The 18,444-nt window shown below is 36.9% G+C and overlaps 1 protein-coding gene and 1 pseudogene across 5 annotated transcripts; both read right to left on the reverse strand.

Annotated features, from left to right (window-relative positions):
- Positions 1-8,935: 8,935 nt before the first annotated feature.
- Positions 8,936-11,162, reverse strand: LOC143532475 (putative U3 small nucleolar RNA-associated protein 11). 4 transcript variants are annotated; one of them, XM_077027535.1, is made up of 9 exons: positions 10,799-11,162; positions 10,619-10,709; positions 10,428-10,519; positions 10,260-10,350; positions 10,106-10,185; positions 9,952-10,035; positions 9,489-9,588; positions 9,298-9,396; positions 8,936-9,204 (listed from the first exon to the last, which is right to left on the reverse strand). In XM_077027535.1, the coding sequence occupies exons 1-8, from the start codon at positions 10,912-10,914 to the stop codon at positions 9,304-9,306; spliced, it is 747 nt and encodes a 248-aa protein (XP_076883650.1). In that variant the 5' UTR covers positions 10,915-11,162; the 3' UTR covers positions 8,936-9,204; positions 9,298-9,303. The 4 variants fall into 4 exon arrangements, with proteins under 4 accessions (XP_076883650.1, XP_076883642.1, XP_076883634.1 ...); XM_077027527.1 differs by having other exon boundaries at positions 8,936-9,197; positions 10,260-10,353; XM_077027519.1 differs by having other exon boundaries at positions 8,936-9,208; positions 10,260-10,353.
- A 3,201-nt stretch (positions 11,163-14,363) lies between these two features.
- On the reverse strand, positions 14,364-17,810 carry LOC143532051 (protochlorophyllide-dependent translocon component 52, chloroplastic-like; annotated as a pseudogene). Its single transcript, XR_013135113.1, has 7 exons — positions 17,798-17,810; positions 16,542-16,729; positions 16,420-16,511; positions 16,187-16,341; positions 15,543-15,740; positions 15,283-15,470; positions 14,364-15,201 (listed from the first exon to the last, which is right to left on the reverse strand). The product of XR_013135113.1 is annotated as a protochlorophyllide-dependent translocon component 52, chloroplastic-like (transcript).
- Between the last annotated feature and the right edge of the window lie 634 nt (positions 17,811-18,444).

Raw genomic sequence — 18,444 nt, forward strand, 5'->3', positions numbered from 1 at the left:
TCAAATCCATATTCTTCATGATCGCCACTACCCCATCCCTCTTTCCTCATGGCTAGTTCAAATACCCCATCATCTTCCCTTGATCCGATGAACACCCCTATTCCCACTCTCCTTCACCTCATCACCCTCAGGCTATCCTCCACAAACTACCTTTTGTGGAAAAATCAAGTGTTGCCTGTCCTATCCTACATCAATCTTCTAAATCACATTGACGGCTCACCCGCGCCACCTCCCTCTATCACCACCGACGGAAAATCCGTCGTCAATCCAGAATATGCCTCTTGGAAGGAGGCTGACCAGAGGGTCGTACTTCTCCTAAATTCCACTCTCACTGAAGAAGCAATGGCAGAGGCCATAGGCCATACCTCCGCCTACCAAGTTTGGCATGCTCTTGAGCATGCTTACAGTCACCACTCCATTGAAAGAACACATACTCTTCGAGACTCTCTCCCTCTATTGCAGAAGGGTACCTCCACTGTGTCAGAATTCAGGCGGAAATTCAAGTTAATTTGTGACCAACTCGCGGCAATTGATTATTTGGTCTCGGATGAGGACAAAAGGCATTACTTTCTTTGTGGACTCGGCTCCACCTTTGAATCATTCTCCACGTCCCAATGTAATGTTCGCCCCGCTCCTCCGCTTCGTGATATTATTGCTCAGGCCGAAAATCATGAAATATTTTTACAAACATTAAACACCCAAGCCACATCCCAAGCCGTTTTTTTCTGCTCATACCAACCGACCCACACAACACTCCAAATATGCTCGTGAATCATCAACCCGTGGTCGTTTTCGTGGCTCGACAAGTGGTCGTGGTCGCTCAACCAACAACCGTCGCCCACCTCACTGCCAATTGTGCAGGAAAGATGGCCATTATGCAAGCTTGTGTCCAAATCTAGCCGGTTATGCTCAACAAGCAACACCTCCAGATGCAAACCTTGCACAAGCCTTCCATGCTCAATGTTCGGTTACTCCGGACTGGACCGCCGATTCCGGTGCCACTGCTCATATGCTTCGGTCCGCAGAGGGTCTTAATGACTCTCACACCGACACGGGTAATACTCACGTCACCTTTGGTAACGGCCAATCACTACCGGTTACCAAAATTGGCACCACCAAACTCAATAATATACCATTACATAACGTGCTTGTGGTTCCTAATCTTACCAAAAACTTATTATCTATTAGTCGATTAACAAATGATTCCCCTGTCGATGTTTTGTTTTCTAGTCATTTTTTTCACATCCAGGATCGAAAAACAGCGGCGGTACTCGCTAGAGGCACATGTGAAAATGGATTTTATGTCCTCTTCCAAAGTCACAAGTCTCTTGTTGCTGCCCTTACTGCTCCTCATCTTCGTGCTTCTTTTCATAAAAGGCATAGCCGTTTAGGTCATGTCTCGTTTGATGTTATTTCTATTTTAAATAAACTTGGACATGTGTTTGTTACTTCGTTATTACCCAAACCGGGTTTATGTTCGTCATGTGAACTTTCTAAGGCTCATCGTTTGCCATTTATTGATAATAATAAACGATCCTCACACCTGTTGGATTTGATTCATTGTGATCTTTGGCGTCCCGCACCGGTTCCGTCCATGGATGGATATTTGTACTATGTTATATTTGTAGATGATTTCTCGCGGTTTACTTGGTTCTATCGAAGTTTTATATAATTTACTATAAAACGATTACAATAAAGTGGCAGGCAAACGGGCAACAAGCTGCGCCGCAACCCCCTTTTGAACAGCAAAGCCAATCCTGCTAAAAACGAAGCTTTGGGATCTAGAAGCTGAAGAGGTTCCGTGCACGACGCGCTGAACCCTACTCAAAAATTTCTCAGCCTCTGGAGCCAGAAAACCAAATGTATCAAAGGCAAATGGTAGAAAGACATGTTGATTATCTAAACAAGCTTTCTCGTGTTTAACAACTTTGCCCGATTCAGCCTTCAACGCATATTTCTACCATTAAAAGGCAAATCAGATTTCTACCATATTCTCGTCACTTTTCTAAAATTTGTTCAAAATCAATTCACGTGTAATGTTAAAATTTTCCAAAGTGACGGTGGTACCGAGTTTACAAATAATCAAGTCCAAAATTTGTTTCAAGAGCATGGCATTCTTCATAGACTATCATGTCCACATACACCCCAACAAAATGGTCGGGCCGAACGCAAACATCGTCATATAACCGAAACGGGGTTAGCTATGATGTTCAATGCTCATGCACCAGCTAAGTTATGGCTTGATGCTTTTACTTTAGCCACATTTATTATCAATCGCCCGCCGACACCTCTCCTAGATAACAAATCTCCATTTGAACTTCTTTTTAAACAACCACCGTGGTACTCGACCTTTCGGGTATTTGGATGTCGTGTATTTCCATATCTTCGGGACTACACCAAACACAAACTTTCCCCTCGAAGTGCACCTTGTATTTTCATAGGCTATAGCCCTAAATACAAAGGTTATCGATGCCTAGACCCCACCACGTCACGTGTTTACATGACCCATCATGCAAAATTCGATGAAGATAACTTTCCTTTTTCTGGTGTTGCACCCACCATTGATGTAGACAAATTACTCTTCTCGAATTTTGATGATTCAATCCCAGCCCCGGACTCATCATTATCGAACATGGGTCAATCCTCCACCCCATATTCACCCTCCTCTCCATGCAAATTTTGCCCAACCCACAATCACAATTTACCATCAGACCACTCACCTCTACATAACACTGCCCAAACTCCAACCCATACACCTCAAGCTCAATCTCCACAACATAATACAACCCCATCTCAAACAACCGACCCCATCCCACCACAGCCTATTTCCAGCCCAAATATTCATAATTCAACCTCCACAATCCCAACCCAACAACATCAAACTGATTCCTCTTTACCTACCAATTCTTCTCAGTCCACCTTATCCACTCATAAAATGCACACAAGGTCTAAATCTGGAATTTTTAAATCAAAGCATTTTTCAAACCTCACAGATGTCTCTTCCAATTACCTACATCATGCTCTTTTCACCACTCACATTCCCAAAGGTGTTAAAACTGCATCAAAAAATGCAAACTGGGTAAATGCGATGAACGATGAGCTAAACGCTATTCGAAATAACAACACATGGGAGCTTGTAAAACGCCCTACTCACTCAAATGTGGTTGGCTCAAAATGGATATACAGGATCAAATATAAAGCTAATGGCTCTCTTGATCGCTATAAAGCCCGTTTAGTCGCTCAAGGCTTCACCCAAATTCCCGAACTCGACTTCTCTCACACGTTTAGTCCGGTTGTCAAGGCATCCACAATCCGAGTGGTACTTAGTCTTGCCACGATCTACAATTGGCCACTTCGTCAACTCGGTGTCAATAACGCCTTTCTAAATGGCCATCTAACCGAAACTGTCTACATGGAACAACTACCGGGTTTTGTGGACCCGAAGTTCCCAAATCATGTATGCCGACTCAAACGTGCTTTATATGGTCTTAAACAAGCACCACGCGCTTGGTTTCAAAGGTTAAGTGCTTTTCTCACTTCTCTCGGTTTTTGTTGTAGTCGAGCTGACCCGTCTTTATTTATCTACAAAACCGACAACATCTTAATTTATCTTTTAGTTTATGTCGATGACATAATTATTACCGGCAACAATCAAACTGTCATCGCCAACTTTACAGCTCGCCTACACAAAGAATTTAAGATCAAGGACTTGGGCACCTTGAATTATTTTCTCGGTCTCCAAGTCATTTCAAACGCCTCTGGGCTCTTTCTCAGTCAAGCAAAATATGCCTATGACATTCTCTCTCGAGCGGGCCTTCTCGATGCAAAACCGATATCAACACCTCTCACCACAACTGACACATTCACCTCTTCTGGCACCCCATTTCATGATCCTACACTTTATCGGTCATTAGTAGGGGCTCTCCAATACCTCAATATCACACGACCAGATCTGTCATATGCAGTCAACCAAGCTAGCCAATTTCTCCAACATCCAACCACCACTCACTTCCAGCTTGTTAAACGTATTCTACGCTATGTCAAAGGTACGTTATCGTATGGTCTTACATTTGATCGTCCCCTTAAAACCTCACTGGTCGGATATTCCGATGCCCATTGGGCACGATGCATAGAAACAAGAAGATCAACTTATGGTTATTCTATTTATTTGGGAGGAAACTTAGTTTCTTGGAGTGCGAAAAAGCAACCAGCTGTTGCTCGTTCAAGTTGTGAGTTGGAATATAGGGCCATGGCAAACACAGCAGCCGAAATTATATGGTTAACCCATCTTCTTCGTGAGCTACATGCGCTTCCACCAGACCGACCAACCTTGCTATGCGATAATAAGAGTGCTTTATTTCTCAGTCAAAATCCGGTTTCACATAAACGAGCGAAACACATTGATATTGACTACCACTTTATTAGAGAATTAGTCTCTATTGGTCGCTTGCACACCAAATTCGTTCCTACCACGCTCCAAGTAGCTGATATCTTCACCAAAAGTTTACCGAGGCCTCTTTTTGAACGCTTCCGTACTAAGCTCCGAGTTGAACCACTACCTGTTCGCTTGAAGGGGGGTAATAGCTGATAGTATGTAAAATTTAAAATTTAAATCATGTTGACTAGTTTGTTATAGTCATGCACTATTTTTGTAAAGAAGTTACTAGAGAGTTATTCTCTCCTAAATATGTGATGCACGTATTGTATATATATAGTTAATAGTGGAATAATAAAATCATCTTTGGCACTCTTTCACTAGTTGTAAAATGGGTCATAAACGGGTCGGTATGTTGTAAACGCCTCATAAACATGTTGACCTGATAAGATATATATTGTTTAAACTTTTTCTCTAATTCTAATTCTAAATGAGTTGACATGCTTTAATTAAGCTTGTTAAAAAGACCAAAACTCATACATTATTTATTTATATATTAAGTACATATGTTAATAAAGTCAGCCTGAAGTTTTCACTTTATGTCATAAAATAGTTATATACATTTAATGGTAGTTTGTTTTGATAAATTTTATCTTCCCTTTTTTTATGTTCGGTTACGCACACGAGTTTTAGCCAAGATATGTAATCATAGCGTAAAAAATCAATGTTTTCATGGTCAGTCCGAGACTGGGATCCTTCGCCACTTCGGTCCGTCTTTTAATTCAACAAGTGTTTCTCGGTTGGAGTGGTTCTAGCATGCGAGCAGTTGGATTGGTTGTGCCACACTGCCACCTATTTGTTTTTATAGACATTTATAGTGTGTAAACAAGTCTGCCTCTTGTTTGAAGGTTAAAAGAAAATTAGATTTTAATCCAATTATAATCTTTTGGCTAATCATACTTCATGCTTAGTTTGACCATTGATAATTAAAACTTTCACTTTTGTTGTATAGAGATCCTCGTAGCATAATCATCGTATATTTACACTAAATTTCACTTGATTACTTTCATAATGGTCATTATGAATGAGGTGGAGAAACACACAAACGAAATCGAGCATAAATCAAATATTATTAGTTGACTATAAATTCTATGATTATTATGTTACTGGTATTGCTCTTACAAAAAAAAAAATTAATGTTAAGAGCGTTTAACGAAAAGTATAAATTATTTGCGTAATGGGTCAAAATTTGAAATATTAAAATCCAATTTGCCATGCTAAAAGCTTCAATTAGTTTAGTTACCAACTTGATTGTGTGTGAAATGTAACTAAAATATATAATCTCACTATAATACATGGTCGGCACAGACCTGGGCTTAGCGGGCGTTTAGGGCACGATGTCGATGAGAGCATAATTTTTATCTTTAACTTTTAAAAAAAATATTACAACCTTTATAAAAAACATTAACAAGTGAAATTGACAAAAAAATATATTAAAAAATGACCTAATAATTTAGTAATTAGTTTCTTTATGTCTAACAAGGCAAAACTTTTTTTTTAAAAAAAGGCTTAGTTTTTACCATTTGGTATGTTTATGTTTAATTAAGCCAAAAACTCTTAATAAATATTATATAACACCCATTTTTATACCTGTCTTGTGCCCCCGAAATCTCGGAGACAATATGATACAATATAAACTTTTATATTTTATTAAATTTATTATTATTATTATTGAATATTGATTATATATATATTACCTTTTTTTTTAGACATTTTATATGTTACTATAAAATACTTATATATTGTTTATTTTGTTACAAAAATGATAAAAGCACATGTATCTTTTCTTATGTCATTCATTTACTTTTTTCTTCTACTTCAAGTAATGATACATTTTTATTTTTCAATTTATCTATGACATCATTTGGGTTTTACAAGCGATACAAATAGTAGACTGAAAAGGTGGTCGGTTCGAGCATCGATTCGGTTACGGAAACATTAATTAAAAAATGTAAAAATAAAAAATGGGCTCTTGAAACAAACATACAAAACATAACCAGTAAAAACCTTATTTCAAAATTTGATAGAAAAACATATAAGTTTTTAAGGACAGATGTAGTTATGAAGGTTTTGAGGGGGGTGCATGTGTAACTTTGAATCATGCATTATTGGTGAACTCCATAACTGCAATGTGCAGAAAGAAGCATCTGGTTTGAGTCAGATTGAGATGCAATATGTTGGGAACAAGTCATTATTTAAACAACAATTACAGAGATGAAGCTTTGAAGTTGTTGGTTAAAACAAAGACACAACTAGAAACTGGTTTTATGATCTTGGTTCAAAGAACAGACAAGACACCAAGACTTGAGAATCAAATCATACCAGTTTCTTTAAGTTTTATTTTACATATTGTTTTGATAATTATTATGGTTGTACTTGTTTGCACTTTGATCCAAAGCCAAAGCACAAAAGAATGAACACATTTTTAAGAGGATATTTAAGATATATACACACATAGACACATATAGCTTTGGACAAAATGAAAATACATTTAGACATCCAAAGCAAAGAAAGAAAAGACGCGGTGGCAAAACATAATTTTTATGAATAGAGTAATTACCGTTACAACAAAATAACTAGCGAAACATAATAAAATCGCGCTACTTGTAAACCTGTGGTATGATTATAATTACGCTAGTTGTTTTCTGAGTTGTAGTGTAATTACGCTATTCATGTAATTACCAAATAGCCACAGCATAATTTTCTCTCCTCGCTTCGCACAGTTTTCTCATTTTGTACATTGACCCAACTATACACACACACACATTTTTTATAAATTTAGTAAATATTACGAATATCATAGACAATTTCTTTTTGAGAGAATACAATTGAAATTAAACATGTGAACGAACTAATCCTTCAACTCACACGTTTTTTTGAATATAAATGGAATGAATTTAAGAAAAGCATCAAAATCAAAATCGGGACGTTAGACAAGAGAATTTGTTATGATGTTTCTTTCATTTCATTATGTTGTTTTTGTCCATATTTTACTTGGCACGCAGCTAATGAATCTTGCATTAGCTCATATTCGATTGTTTCAAATATGAGTATGTCAATTATATTTAGATCAGATCCATATACTATATACGTTTCGTCTTTTGATTTGCTCATGGTATACGAATCATTAAGGCTCTGGTTAGCATCAATATGATGGTTATTTTTTGTAGTATTGTTTATCTAAACAAGGCACCATAGGTTTGACAAAGTAGAAGATTGAATATTAAATTACCAAGTGTGCGAATGATTAGCTGAAAGTCTATAATTAATCTGAGTGGATATCAACTTGAATATGTTTATACCAATAATTGGAACACTTATTCATTTTCTTTAAATTTAAAAGGGAAAACATGTGCTATTTGTAAGTGAAACATGCCATGATGTACAAGTAAGCAATGGAATTTGTAAGAGCATTAATAATGCCACTAAAATGTTATTTATAATTAATGGGATAAAACCGAATTATTAAAGATCTATTATTATAAATTATTATTATTATTATTATCATCATCATTATTATAAAGTTCGTTGTAATTACATTCAATTAATTTCTAATATTCAGAAAACCAAAAAAACAAATCCAATTTTGCTTAAATTTAATACATTCCAAACAACCAAGCATGATCGAAATTTAAACTCAAACAACAAACGTTAACAGAAGCTTACTTGGTTAAATTTTAAGCAAATGAATGTGAGCATTATAACAGATATGTAAGATAGTGAGGCATACTTGGTTAACAAAGCTAACTATAACAATGTTTGAAATTAATATCATAGTTGGTTTCAATCGACTGGTCGGAGGTTAAATTGACTGGTTGGTGATGAGATGATGAGCAGTTAGTTGATTAGAGGTCAGAATCGACCAGGCGACGACATGCACACTGTAATGGGCAGATTAGGAATTGATTAGAGTACCAACGACGGCGTGAGTAGAATTTTGAAATCTGGATGGTGATAAGATAAAAAGATTAGGGCTTTCAAATTTCCATATATATTTTTAATATCACACACTTAAAAAAAACTAAATTTAGAGTTTCGGATATCCAAAAATTTTCAAAATCACTATCCGAATCCGAATATCCGAGATTCAGATATTCGAAATTTCGGATATCTGAATTCTCTGATAATTCGAATTTGGATTTCAGTGAAAATTGATTCGAAATCTGATTTTTCTGAACACCTACCCCCAAGGCGCCCATAGCAATCCGTCTGATGATTTGCAGGTTTCACTGATACGATTCATACAAGCTTTCAAAATCATATGGTCTTTATTATATACCGAGAATATAGCCATTTAGAGTCATGTGATCCTTACTGGAGTGCTAGTTTACTGAGAAAATGGGCTTCTAAAGTAAACATACTGAGGGCGTGAGCTGTAAAAATCATTAAAACTGTACACGGTCAGTAACTATACATAAACTGTACACTGCATGCTGGCTCCACTTTCCAAACTGTACACTACAGTATGACCGGTTTGGACAGTTTATAAACAACCCCTAATCGCCTCTGCTCGCTTGCCTAAACTAATGAGATCTCCATGAGCACCGCACACTTTTGAAAATGCATACCCATCTTAATAAAACATAGAATTTGTTTATCGAAATGTTAATAGAATTACAAGTAGTTCAAATCTATGAATAACTATATAACTCAACTAGGATCATGGCATTGTTGTCTGATTTAAACTGAATAACATGCCAATTTGGTCAAAATCCCAAAAAACACATCAAAAACTCACTTGCACATTCCCACTGCCAAGAAACTTTGATCGATCTGTGACAAATAAGTACAGTGACACTTAGTTGTTTGTCGATAAATAATAAAAAAATCAAAAAAAAAAAGTTAAAACACGAATATGAGACCTTAATTTATCGTTTGCGTTCGGTTCTCCACTTGTACACTGGTCTAGAAGTTGGGCAAACAATCTCGTCTTCACGCAGCTTTCGCTTTTTACCCTTTTTCTAATCCAACAACGTGGTTTTATTTATTTATTTAAATATCAACTTAAAAAAAAAAGGTAACTGTATACATTTTTAAGTTTGAGCATACATACCTGTAATTCTTGTTTCAATGCCATTTCATTATACACTTTCTCCAACTCCTGAACTCGGTTTTTTCTAGCTTCCAATTCTTTGTATGAAGAAGCTGTCTTCCTACACATAAACCACATTAAGATCCTTTTAGAAACACCTTTTAGTTGGCTATAACACCTGAATCATTCCTTCACAAAGCACCCATATATAGATATAGAGGGGCGTTTATTTAAAAACCAATGATATCTTGATAACCACATAATACATTTATACACAAGTGCATTATGCAGTTCTCTTTTTCAACGTATTATTGTACTAAAGAGTTTGTGTACAAGTTACATATATGTAAACAACTTGGTTTACATATGTCTAAACTACTTATTATACCAGCCAAAGTTTCATTCTGTTTAGTTTTGTTATTGTTACACATGTAATGAAAATTTGTATGCATATAAAACTCTATGTTTCATATTTGTAACAAACCTTTTGATACTCTCTGGCAAGTCATCAAAAGCCGGCAATCCTCCGTTACTCTTCGTTTCTGATAGTATTCTCTTAGCATCCTCCCTGTATAAAATAAATGAAAAAAAAAGTTAACCAAGAAATATTTATTTACACCCATTAGCAGAGGTCTAACCTATCTTCAGCATAGTAAACATGTTTGCTTGATGGCTGCGAATCAAGTGAATGCAGTGTTGCAGTTAGCCTTTCAATTTTCTGCATTAAATATAAATAGATTTAGCAAAGACTCTTCTAATATCAAAAATTTAAAAAGAAAATAATCCAATTACCTTTTTTTCAGATTGTAGTTTCTGCAAGATATAGCCTATATCTTGCGATTTCATCAGCAAGAGTTGCTCCTCAGTGTAGTTGTTTGGTTCACTTCTGCAGCATATATAACAATTTAACATCAAACTATGTTTTTCTTCCCCCTAAATAATAAGAATATAAATAATTACCCTCGTTTATGAACTCCATCAACGGTTTTAGAATTGATCATCTTGAAGTAGAACTCATCTGGATTCCTGAACGCTGCCTTTTCCTTGAGTTTCTGTTATAAAAATCAGAGTTATAGTTTTAGCAAAATCTAAAAAAAATATAAAACTAAGCTTATACAACACAAATGCAATCAAACAAATAAACGTTTTACCTGCAAGTAATCCTCCTTTTTATGGAAGGCTTTTGCACGGACAACATAGTCCTTGTGTTTCTCAAGAAGCCCGAATCTTTTTCTTTCTTTTCTGCATAAAATGTAAGAATGAGAAAAAAAATGAAGCGTGTTTATGAAAAAGACTCAAAAGATGAAATGCAAAGTAATAGAGGCACTCACGGTTGAGCCCGTTCCTTGTGGGCCCGTCTCTGAACAGCATTCCTTAACGACGACATTTTGAAGAATGAGTGTAACAGCCGCTGTACAAAAAGAAAATTAGATTGTTTATAACACATAAAAGGTATAAATAACTTACAATAAAAAAATACCACAAATCAGGCAAAATCTATTACAGTTTTCCTTTTCTATCTTCCTTTAAACTACTTTCAATAATCAATTAGTAGTAAATGTTGGTAAAACTAATTGCAAGCTACTAGTCCATTCTACTTTACATTAATATAATATTGTGTACTATTAAGTATTGATTATTAATCAAATATGTTCATCACACTCGGAACTTAAATGAATCATCAAGTAATCAAAACATTAGAACTATGCAGTTTAGGGGTGTTCAAAACCGGATATCCGGAGTTTCGGATATCCGAAAATTTCGGATAGTGGATTTCACTATCCGAATCTGTATCCGAAATTTCGGATATCCGACCGAAGTTCGGATATCCATTCGGATAGTGAAACGGATATCCGAAATTCTATTTCAAAAAAAAAATCTCTATTTGATTTGAAAAATCCAAACCCAATAAAACTTTTATTCAAGCAATCTATGTTGCTCCACTAACAGCTTGTCAAAAACCACCACCACCTACTGATTCATACAAAAACATAAATAAAGTAAGATATGTGAAGAAATTGATAGCGAGAGCAGATTAGAGAATATAAAACGGTGAGTGAGAAGCAAGGGGCGAGCGAAAACGGCTTGATTTAGAAGGCATCGGGATTAAAAAATGTTCGTTGCAGCGGCGACAGGGACGCCGAGAGAGAATCTGCAACGGAGATAAGAGATGAAGATTATGAGAAGCAAAGGCGACGAGAATCAACCTCAGATTTTGGTGGCTGGTGATGGTGATTGGCGGAAACGGAGATGGATTTGAGTGAACATTTGAAACTTGAGAGGAGAGCGAACGTGAATGATATAAGGCTGTTAGGGTTCCAAGTTGAATTCATATTTAACATAAAAAATTATTAAATTCAACATTTCGGATAGTTCGGATATCCGACTATCCGAAAAATCCCAAAATTGCTATCCGATCCGAATCCAAATTTTCGGATTCGAATAGTTCGGATTTGGATTTTCGGATATTTCGGATACGGATTGGGATACTTTTGAACACCCCTAAATTTGAGATACAGGTTATCACGGTGGGATAGCAATAATTGCTCATATCATGCAACATTTATAAATATATGAACAATTGCTAATGGCACAAAACTGTACTAAATAAGAGTATGAATCCAATAGAATTGCACTACCATACACAAATCCATAAATTTGTTAGATAACTTATCAGATTTGCAAATACAGATGAACCTAAAAAAACGTTTGCAGAGCGAAACCCTTTTCTTCAATTCCATCAAGAAGCAATAGTGATAAACCCTAGAAAATTGTTCTATATTACGTATAGAAAAAATGTAATTATCTTTAGAAAAAAGAAATTAAATGTAAAGGAGTATGATAATTTATTTCGAGTTCCAAAGACGCTTATTTTTCAACTCATAGATGCAGCGAACTTAGAACTTGTTTCAAAATCATACTTGCTGCAAGATTTGGTAGCGTTTTCAAAGTGAGTTGTTGGGAAGCAAACGAGGGATGCACGATGTTTTGCTAGAGTTTAAATAAAAAACGAGTTATAATAAGTTTGAGCTTTTATGGGCTTTTTCTTAACTTGGCCCTCAAATACCCCACCTTGAAAATCGGTGCTATGACCGCTATTTGGGAATCAAAATATAGAGATCAAATATTGGTTGATAGCAAATGGTAATAGGTACCAGCACCGAATCGGCTACCGTCAGTACAGTTTAGTACCGACCTTTTGAGGGTTTGGGATTGGTATGCTAGCTACCGGTATTTTTCCTAACCGGTATCATACCAAGTATTCTCGATACCCATTTTTGGGGATTTTCGGAATCAGTATAATCAGTAGTGATACCGAGCTCGATAATGCCAATAATAGCGGTTCGGGTATTCTAGACTAACCGGTATTGAGTGCATAGATAGCATTAGAAGCAACGTAAAATAGTAGAATGAAGGTGGTCTGTACTGTAATATTTCAATTAAATTAATTCTATAAACCCTAGCTTATCAATTTAGTTTTGATAAAAACCTAGCCTGAACTAACATTCTAAGCAAATCTAAATTGCTTTCACAATCCAATAATAAACAATCAGACTACGTAAACAAAGCTTAATAATTACCTAAATAAAAAGTATTCAGTCGGAATACTCGCCGGCGGAAGAAGACGAACAAACGTATTTGCTGGGTTTTTTATTTTCTTCCAGTGGATTGAGGGAGGGAGGCCAACCCTTCATTTTAATATTAATGGGCTTAAAGCCCATATATCGTAGTTTGATTGTTTAGTGGGTTTACTCCTAACCACGAAAACTAAACCAACATATATGAGGCATCGACCAAAGAGACAGAGGTGCACAAAGACCCCAACCCGTACCCGGAACCGGACCCGATTTGCACCCGGTAATACCCGAAACCCTGAACCGGTACCATACCCGAACCCGGTTTTTTCTAATACCCAAAAATAGGATATTTAAATACCTGGTTTTAGAATACAAGGTTCTGTACCTGACCCGAACCTGAACCCGACCCGGTTATTGCCAATACCCGAACCCGATTCTATACATGGAACCGATATTTGAAAAACCGATATGTGCACCTCTAATTGACAACACATAGCTATGATTATTTATCGTCATATCAAATAAAATAAAATAAAATGTAATGTAATGTTGTTTTTGTTTTATTTTAGTTAAATTTGTACATACTTTTTTTGGTATAACCGGCTAGGTTAATAATCGAAACTGGTTAGAGGAATTTTTCACTAAAAACCGGATTTGACCAATAACCAGTAACCAATACTCCTAAACCCAAAAGCAGACGTTAGGGAATGCCATGGTTATAAGTTATAAATTATAGGAGAATATCACCTTTATGTGAGTAAAAGTTTCTCTTACAATATGACAACGGTTGATCTTCCATTGATTCTCGGATTATAGAAACATAATTGGGAACTGAGACTAAACATAATACTTATTGTGGTTTTGTAAATGGATGACGGGCATGAGACTTTTTTAAATTTTTAAAAATGGTGTTGCATTTTGATGTGTGATTAAGGGAGGTTGCTTTCTTTTAGTGGCATCTCACATGACCGGGTATGGATCCTTACTAACACAACCTCGCTTCTAGTGGCAAGGAATATGACACCTCCCTAGTTCTAGTGGTGATGGTAGTAAAAGGTTCACGAGAATTAGAAAAATACGGACACTGACAATTTCTATTTATGACAATAATGGCATCTCTTTTCTTCTAGTGGCGAGTGATATAACGACTCTGACATGGTTGGATGCTCCTGACTTACTACTCACCAAAAACTGATTCTAATGACCCTATCACCCGAAGACTTGGAAACTGTTTCTCATTAACACTTCAAATGAGATCGTAGATCAAAGATCGAAGAATAAAAAGATGTTCATATTTATAGGCCAGCCAAGTAGAAATCAGACAGATTTCTATGTTAGCCAACACACCTTTTAAATTTTAATACTACTTGTAAATCTACAACTTCATTTACATGATCAGACTTTAAGCCTAGCTCAACCCTGTAAGAAGGAACATGTTTTCTATACAACTTGATACCGGCAAACGCCGGCTGAAGGTCATGCCCTTTGTTTCTTTTATCTAATTGGCCAAGGACCAATCACATGAAAATTTCTCAAAACCTTCTCTTTTAGTTAAATTTTAATGTTTTGTGATTACAGCGTGTATCTTTTAATCCTAAATTGTAATATATTATTGGTTAAGTTTAGGTGATCCAACCAGTAAAAAAATTCTTCAAACAACTAAAAAACCCAAAACATGGTTACACAACTGTAACAAAATCATGTAAAAGAAGATACAGAAAAATAGTGAACAATCTTTTGTAAACTCAAATCTTTGATATATTAAGACTTCCAACTCCAAGCATAATATTCATTCACAGCGTTTTAATTCATACAAATACTACTACACTTTTCGTAAGTTATTATCTTTATTGATCATTATCAATAAAAAGGCCTCAAGATCTCTTGATATCGATGCATTCTCATTTAAACGCGTGATTATAGCCATGATAATGGAAGCTTTTGTAAAGAAAATGAGCCAACCATTTTGACCCAGAAAGAACAAAACTGAAGCAATCGCTAGTGTATTTCTTGCAGCTATCGATACCACTTCCTGTTTGGTTGCAGCCACCATAGCCACTGCAGCAACCGAAAACACCTGAAAAGCCACCTTAAGTGCATTCAAACCTTTATATGCACCACTGCAACGGCTACAATTCATCACATGAGTCCAGTACCTAAAACAAATAAAATCAATCACAAATCAAATTAATTTCAATACTCATAAATCTCACTTGGTTGAATATTATGCAAATAACCTGTCCATAAGTTGTTCCCGAGGTGGGGTGGGTGATAAAGATCCATTAAACTTGTTTCCCCAATCAATTCGACCGCCTGAATATTTCTTTAACCACTTTCTAAATGCAACCACTTTCGCATCTGGTTTAGCTGGCACGAAACAAACTTTTTGCCAGTTAGAAAAACCGGCTTCCATCAGCTTTTTCTCCTACAAGTTACATAATATTTCAAGAACTGACTGAATCACAGTCGCATAATCAGTTTCTTGTCCTGAAGTTACCTCAATATGAAGAAGATACAAATCTGAATCAATAACCAAATTCTGGTTAATATGGTACATCCATCTGGGAACAATCCGATCAATCCAAGCTGCAAAGTCTCTTCCGGGAATAAAGATCAATCTGCTGTTACCCGGGCTTACTGGTATACAGATAAAAACAAAAAACAACCGTCTAGGTTGTTTTCTTGCCGATTTCCTCTGTATTAATTAAAGTACCAAAAAGATTAATATAGTTCCAAAGTGAAATACTTGAATGTATAGGTGTATTATTAGGCCGGTAAACGAACCAAATGAACACAAGCAAGAGCATGTTCATGTTGGTTTATATTCGTTTGTTTAAATTCTAAACAAACAGTTCACGAACATAATTGAACAAAGATAAACGAACATATATGAACAAACATAAACGAACACACTTAAATAAACACAAAAAAACATAAATGAACTAAAAAGATCGTTCAAGAACATAAATGAACGAATGAAACATGTGTTCATGCTCATTCATTCAACTAAATGTACACAAATGTTATGTTCATGTTCCTTCGTTTATTAAATGAGCAAACATAAATGAACTTCCTGCCGAACGGTTCACAAACAGTTCACTGAACATTCAGTTTGTTTATTTGCCTATGTATTATGTATACCTCTGGAATTTCAGCAACTAAGAAATGCAGACACGGAGGAATAAACTTTGAATCACCGTATGATTGGTTTGCAGTGAAACCATTTTTATGTATATGATCCATGTTTGTATCTATAGGCGCGCCCCCTTTGCGATCAACCTTAACATTGCAAGAAACTTATGTTAGAAAACCAAAAATAAAAAAAATAAAAATAAATAAAAAAACTATGTGGCATTGTGGTGTTGTATATATACTTACTTATCTAGGGTGTGGTGACCTCAATATTCCATAATGTGAATAGGGCACATGAGCAGGATCCATTAAGTTTTCGATCAAGATTTCATACCTAAAAGTGTCATATATGAAACGTGCATACCCAAATGGGATATCTCTGCAAAACATTTGGTAAGTAAACGAAGGATCATCAAGTTTGGGTATGTACGACGGTTTCTTCTTCTTCGTAACAATATCTTTATAACCAGACGATCCCATGCTGCACGGTGCTTGGATAAACCGCAACACACGTCTTCTGGAACGTGTGAACCAAAGGACCGTCTTGGGGAGCTTGAATAATATTAAATGGCGGGATTTGGCATTTCAAGGACAATGTGGCGGTTCAATCATAAAATATTTTTGTGAGTATGACTTTCTGTGCGTGATTAACTGATTTCTAGAAAGTTTATCGAGCCATTATTTCTCCATATATAGAGACCCTGTAAATATTATTAACATGTTGGAAGCTAAAAGAAGAAACTTCTTATGGGGTGGAGGCGATGGGGTGTCGAAAATTAATTGGGTAGCATGAGATCGGGTAACTACTGACAAGAAAGATGGCGGGTTAGGCTTATGTCCTCTTAGAGTTTCCAATGCTTCTTTTTATCGCGGTTGTAGAGGTATGGTACCAAAAAGACCCAAATACCCTTAAGTACCATCCGCGGGTCACAGAAGAATCTCTCACAGGCCACCCGCGGGACATATGGATCACCCGCATATCACGGTAGAGGAGAACGCCCTCATACCACGCGCGGAAACATCCTGGCACCCTCAAAAGTCATCCGCAGGGCGGAACATCTATTGGCCAAGACAACCGGAAGACAGTGCCAGCGAGACAGCTGTCACCAATTAACTGCTCTCTGGAAGAAGGTTCACGATTCTTACTTGGGGAATACGTGACATATCAACCAATGAACAAAGGACACCTGGCCGGGTTGTTATAACCGTGCACATGGCCGGGGTGCGATCCGTCCTATCATTGGGCGACACGTGTCCAGGTTGTTATACCCATGCACATAGGACGTATAGCTCAACCTATCATAAGAGGACACGCGTCCAGGCGGTTATCAAAGATCTTCTAGAAGAGGACAGCTGGCCCAATCACCTTCCTACATCCTTCGACTATAAATACCTTGTCAAACGGTATGAGGTATTCATCCACTCACCTACATTCTGACTACACTTAGTCTATATACTTCAGTACTTTCTCCATTTACGAAGGTTACTGATTCTCACGCCGGAGGGTGGTTACAGGAAGACCCCCCCTTGTCCTTCCTGTAACGAGACTCACGGTGTCCGTTTTGCAGGTTCCGTTCATTGGACTTTGGGGAGTTATACTCATATCGTACTAGTAATTACCGTATAGTACCATGTAGACTCATTGGATCCAGGACCCATACCAGGGGAACGGATCCGTGTTTCTTCATTGGCGCCATCCGTGTTTGGTGTTAGAATAGCAAAAGTTTTCGTTGGTTTCTTGGTTCGTTCGATATGAGTAAACTTCCTGAAGGGCCAACGGGAATCCCTGCACCTGATTCACGTGTAACTAACACAGACGCACCTCAGGGTCTTAGTGTTTTTTCACGTATTACGACTCCAAGTGGTCGTACTCTTGAACGTGTCACAGCTCCGGGGACACGAATCACTGACGTAACACCTGGGGGTTTTACCCTAGAAAATGTTGCAGCACCAACCTGTCCCACTCCCACAGACATGGGACGTGTCTCGGTACCGGAAGGTTCCAATTTGGGTAATCTCAGACGAATTACGGAGGAGACTCGCCGAAACCGCTCAGTATTGGATTTGGAAGATGATTCAGGCGATTCTGACATGGCGAGGTCTCATCAACGTAACTCCAGATCCAGAGGAATGCTAACTCCTGAGGAGTGGCTCCACGTGCAACAACAAAATTTGGTGGCTGAATAAGAGCGCAGAAAACGTAACAAACGACTTCATGCTCGCACTTTGAATTATGAGGAATCTCCCAAGAGATCTCCTTCTCCTCC

Source organism: Bidens hawaiensis, unplaced genomic scaffold (genome assembly GCF_021521415.1).
Source record: "Bidens hawaiensis isolate Kalapana, Puna unplaced genomic scaffold, B.hawaiensis_p1.1 tig00000702_1, whole genome shotgun sequence".
Lineage (NCBI taxonomy): Eukaryota > Viridiplantae > Streptophyta > Magnoliopsida > Asterales > Asteraceae > Bidens > Bidens hawaiensis.

Coding starts and splice junctions, on each gene's coding strand:
- LOC143532475 (XM_077027527.1), bottom strand. CDS start 10,914: ATGTGTTATAAACAATCTAATTTTCTTTTTGTACAGCGGCTGTTACAC. Junction 10,520..10,618: donor AAAAGGAGGATTACTTGCAG/GTAAAACGTTTA, acceptor TTTTTATAACAG/AAACTCAAGGAAAAGGCAGC. Junction 10,186..10,259: donor AACTACAATCTGAAAAAAAG/GTAATTGGATTA, acceptor TATTTAATGCAG/AAAATTGAAAGGCTAACTGC.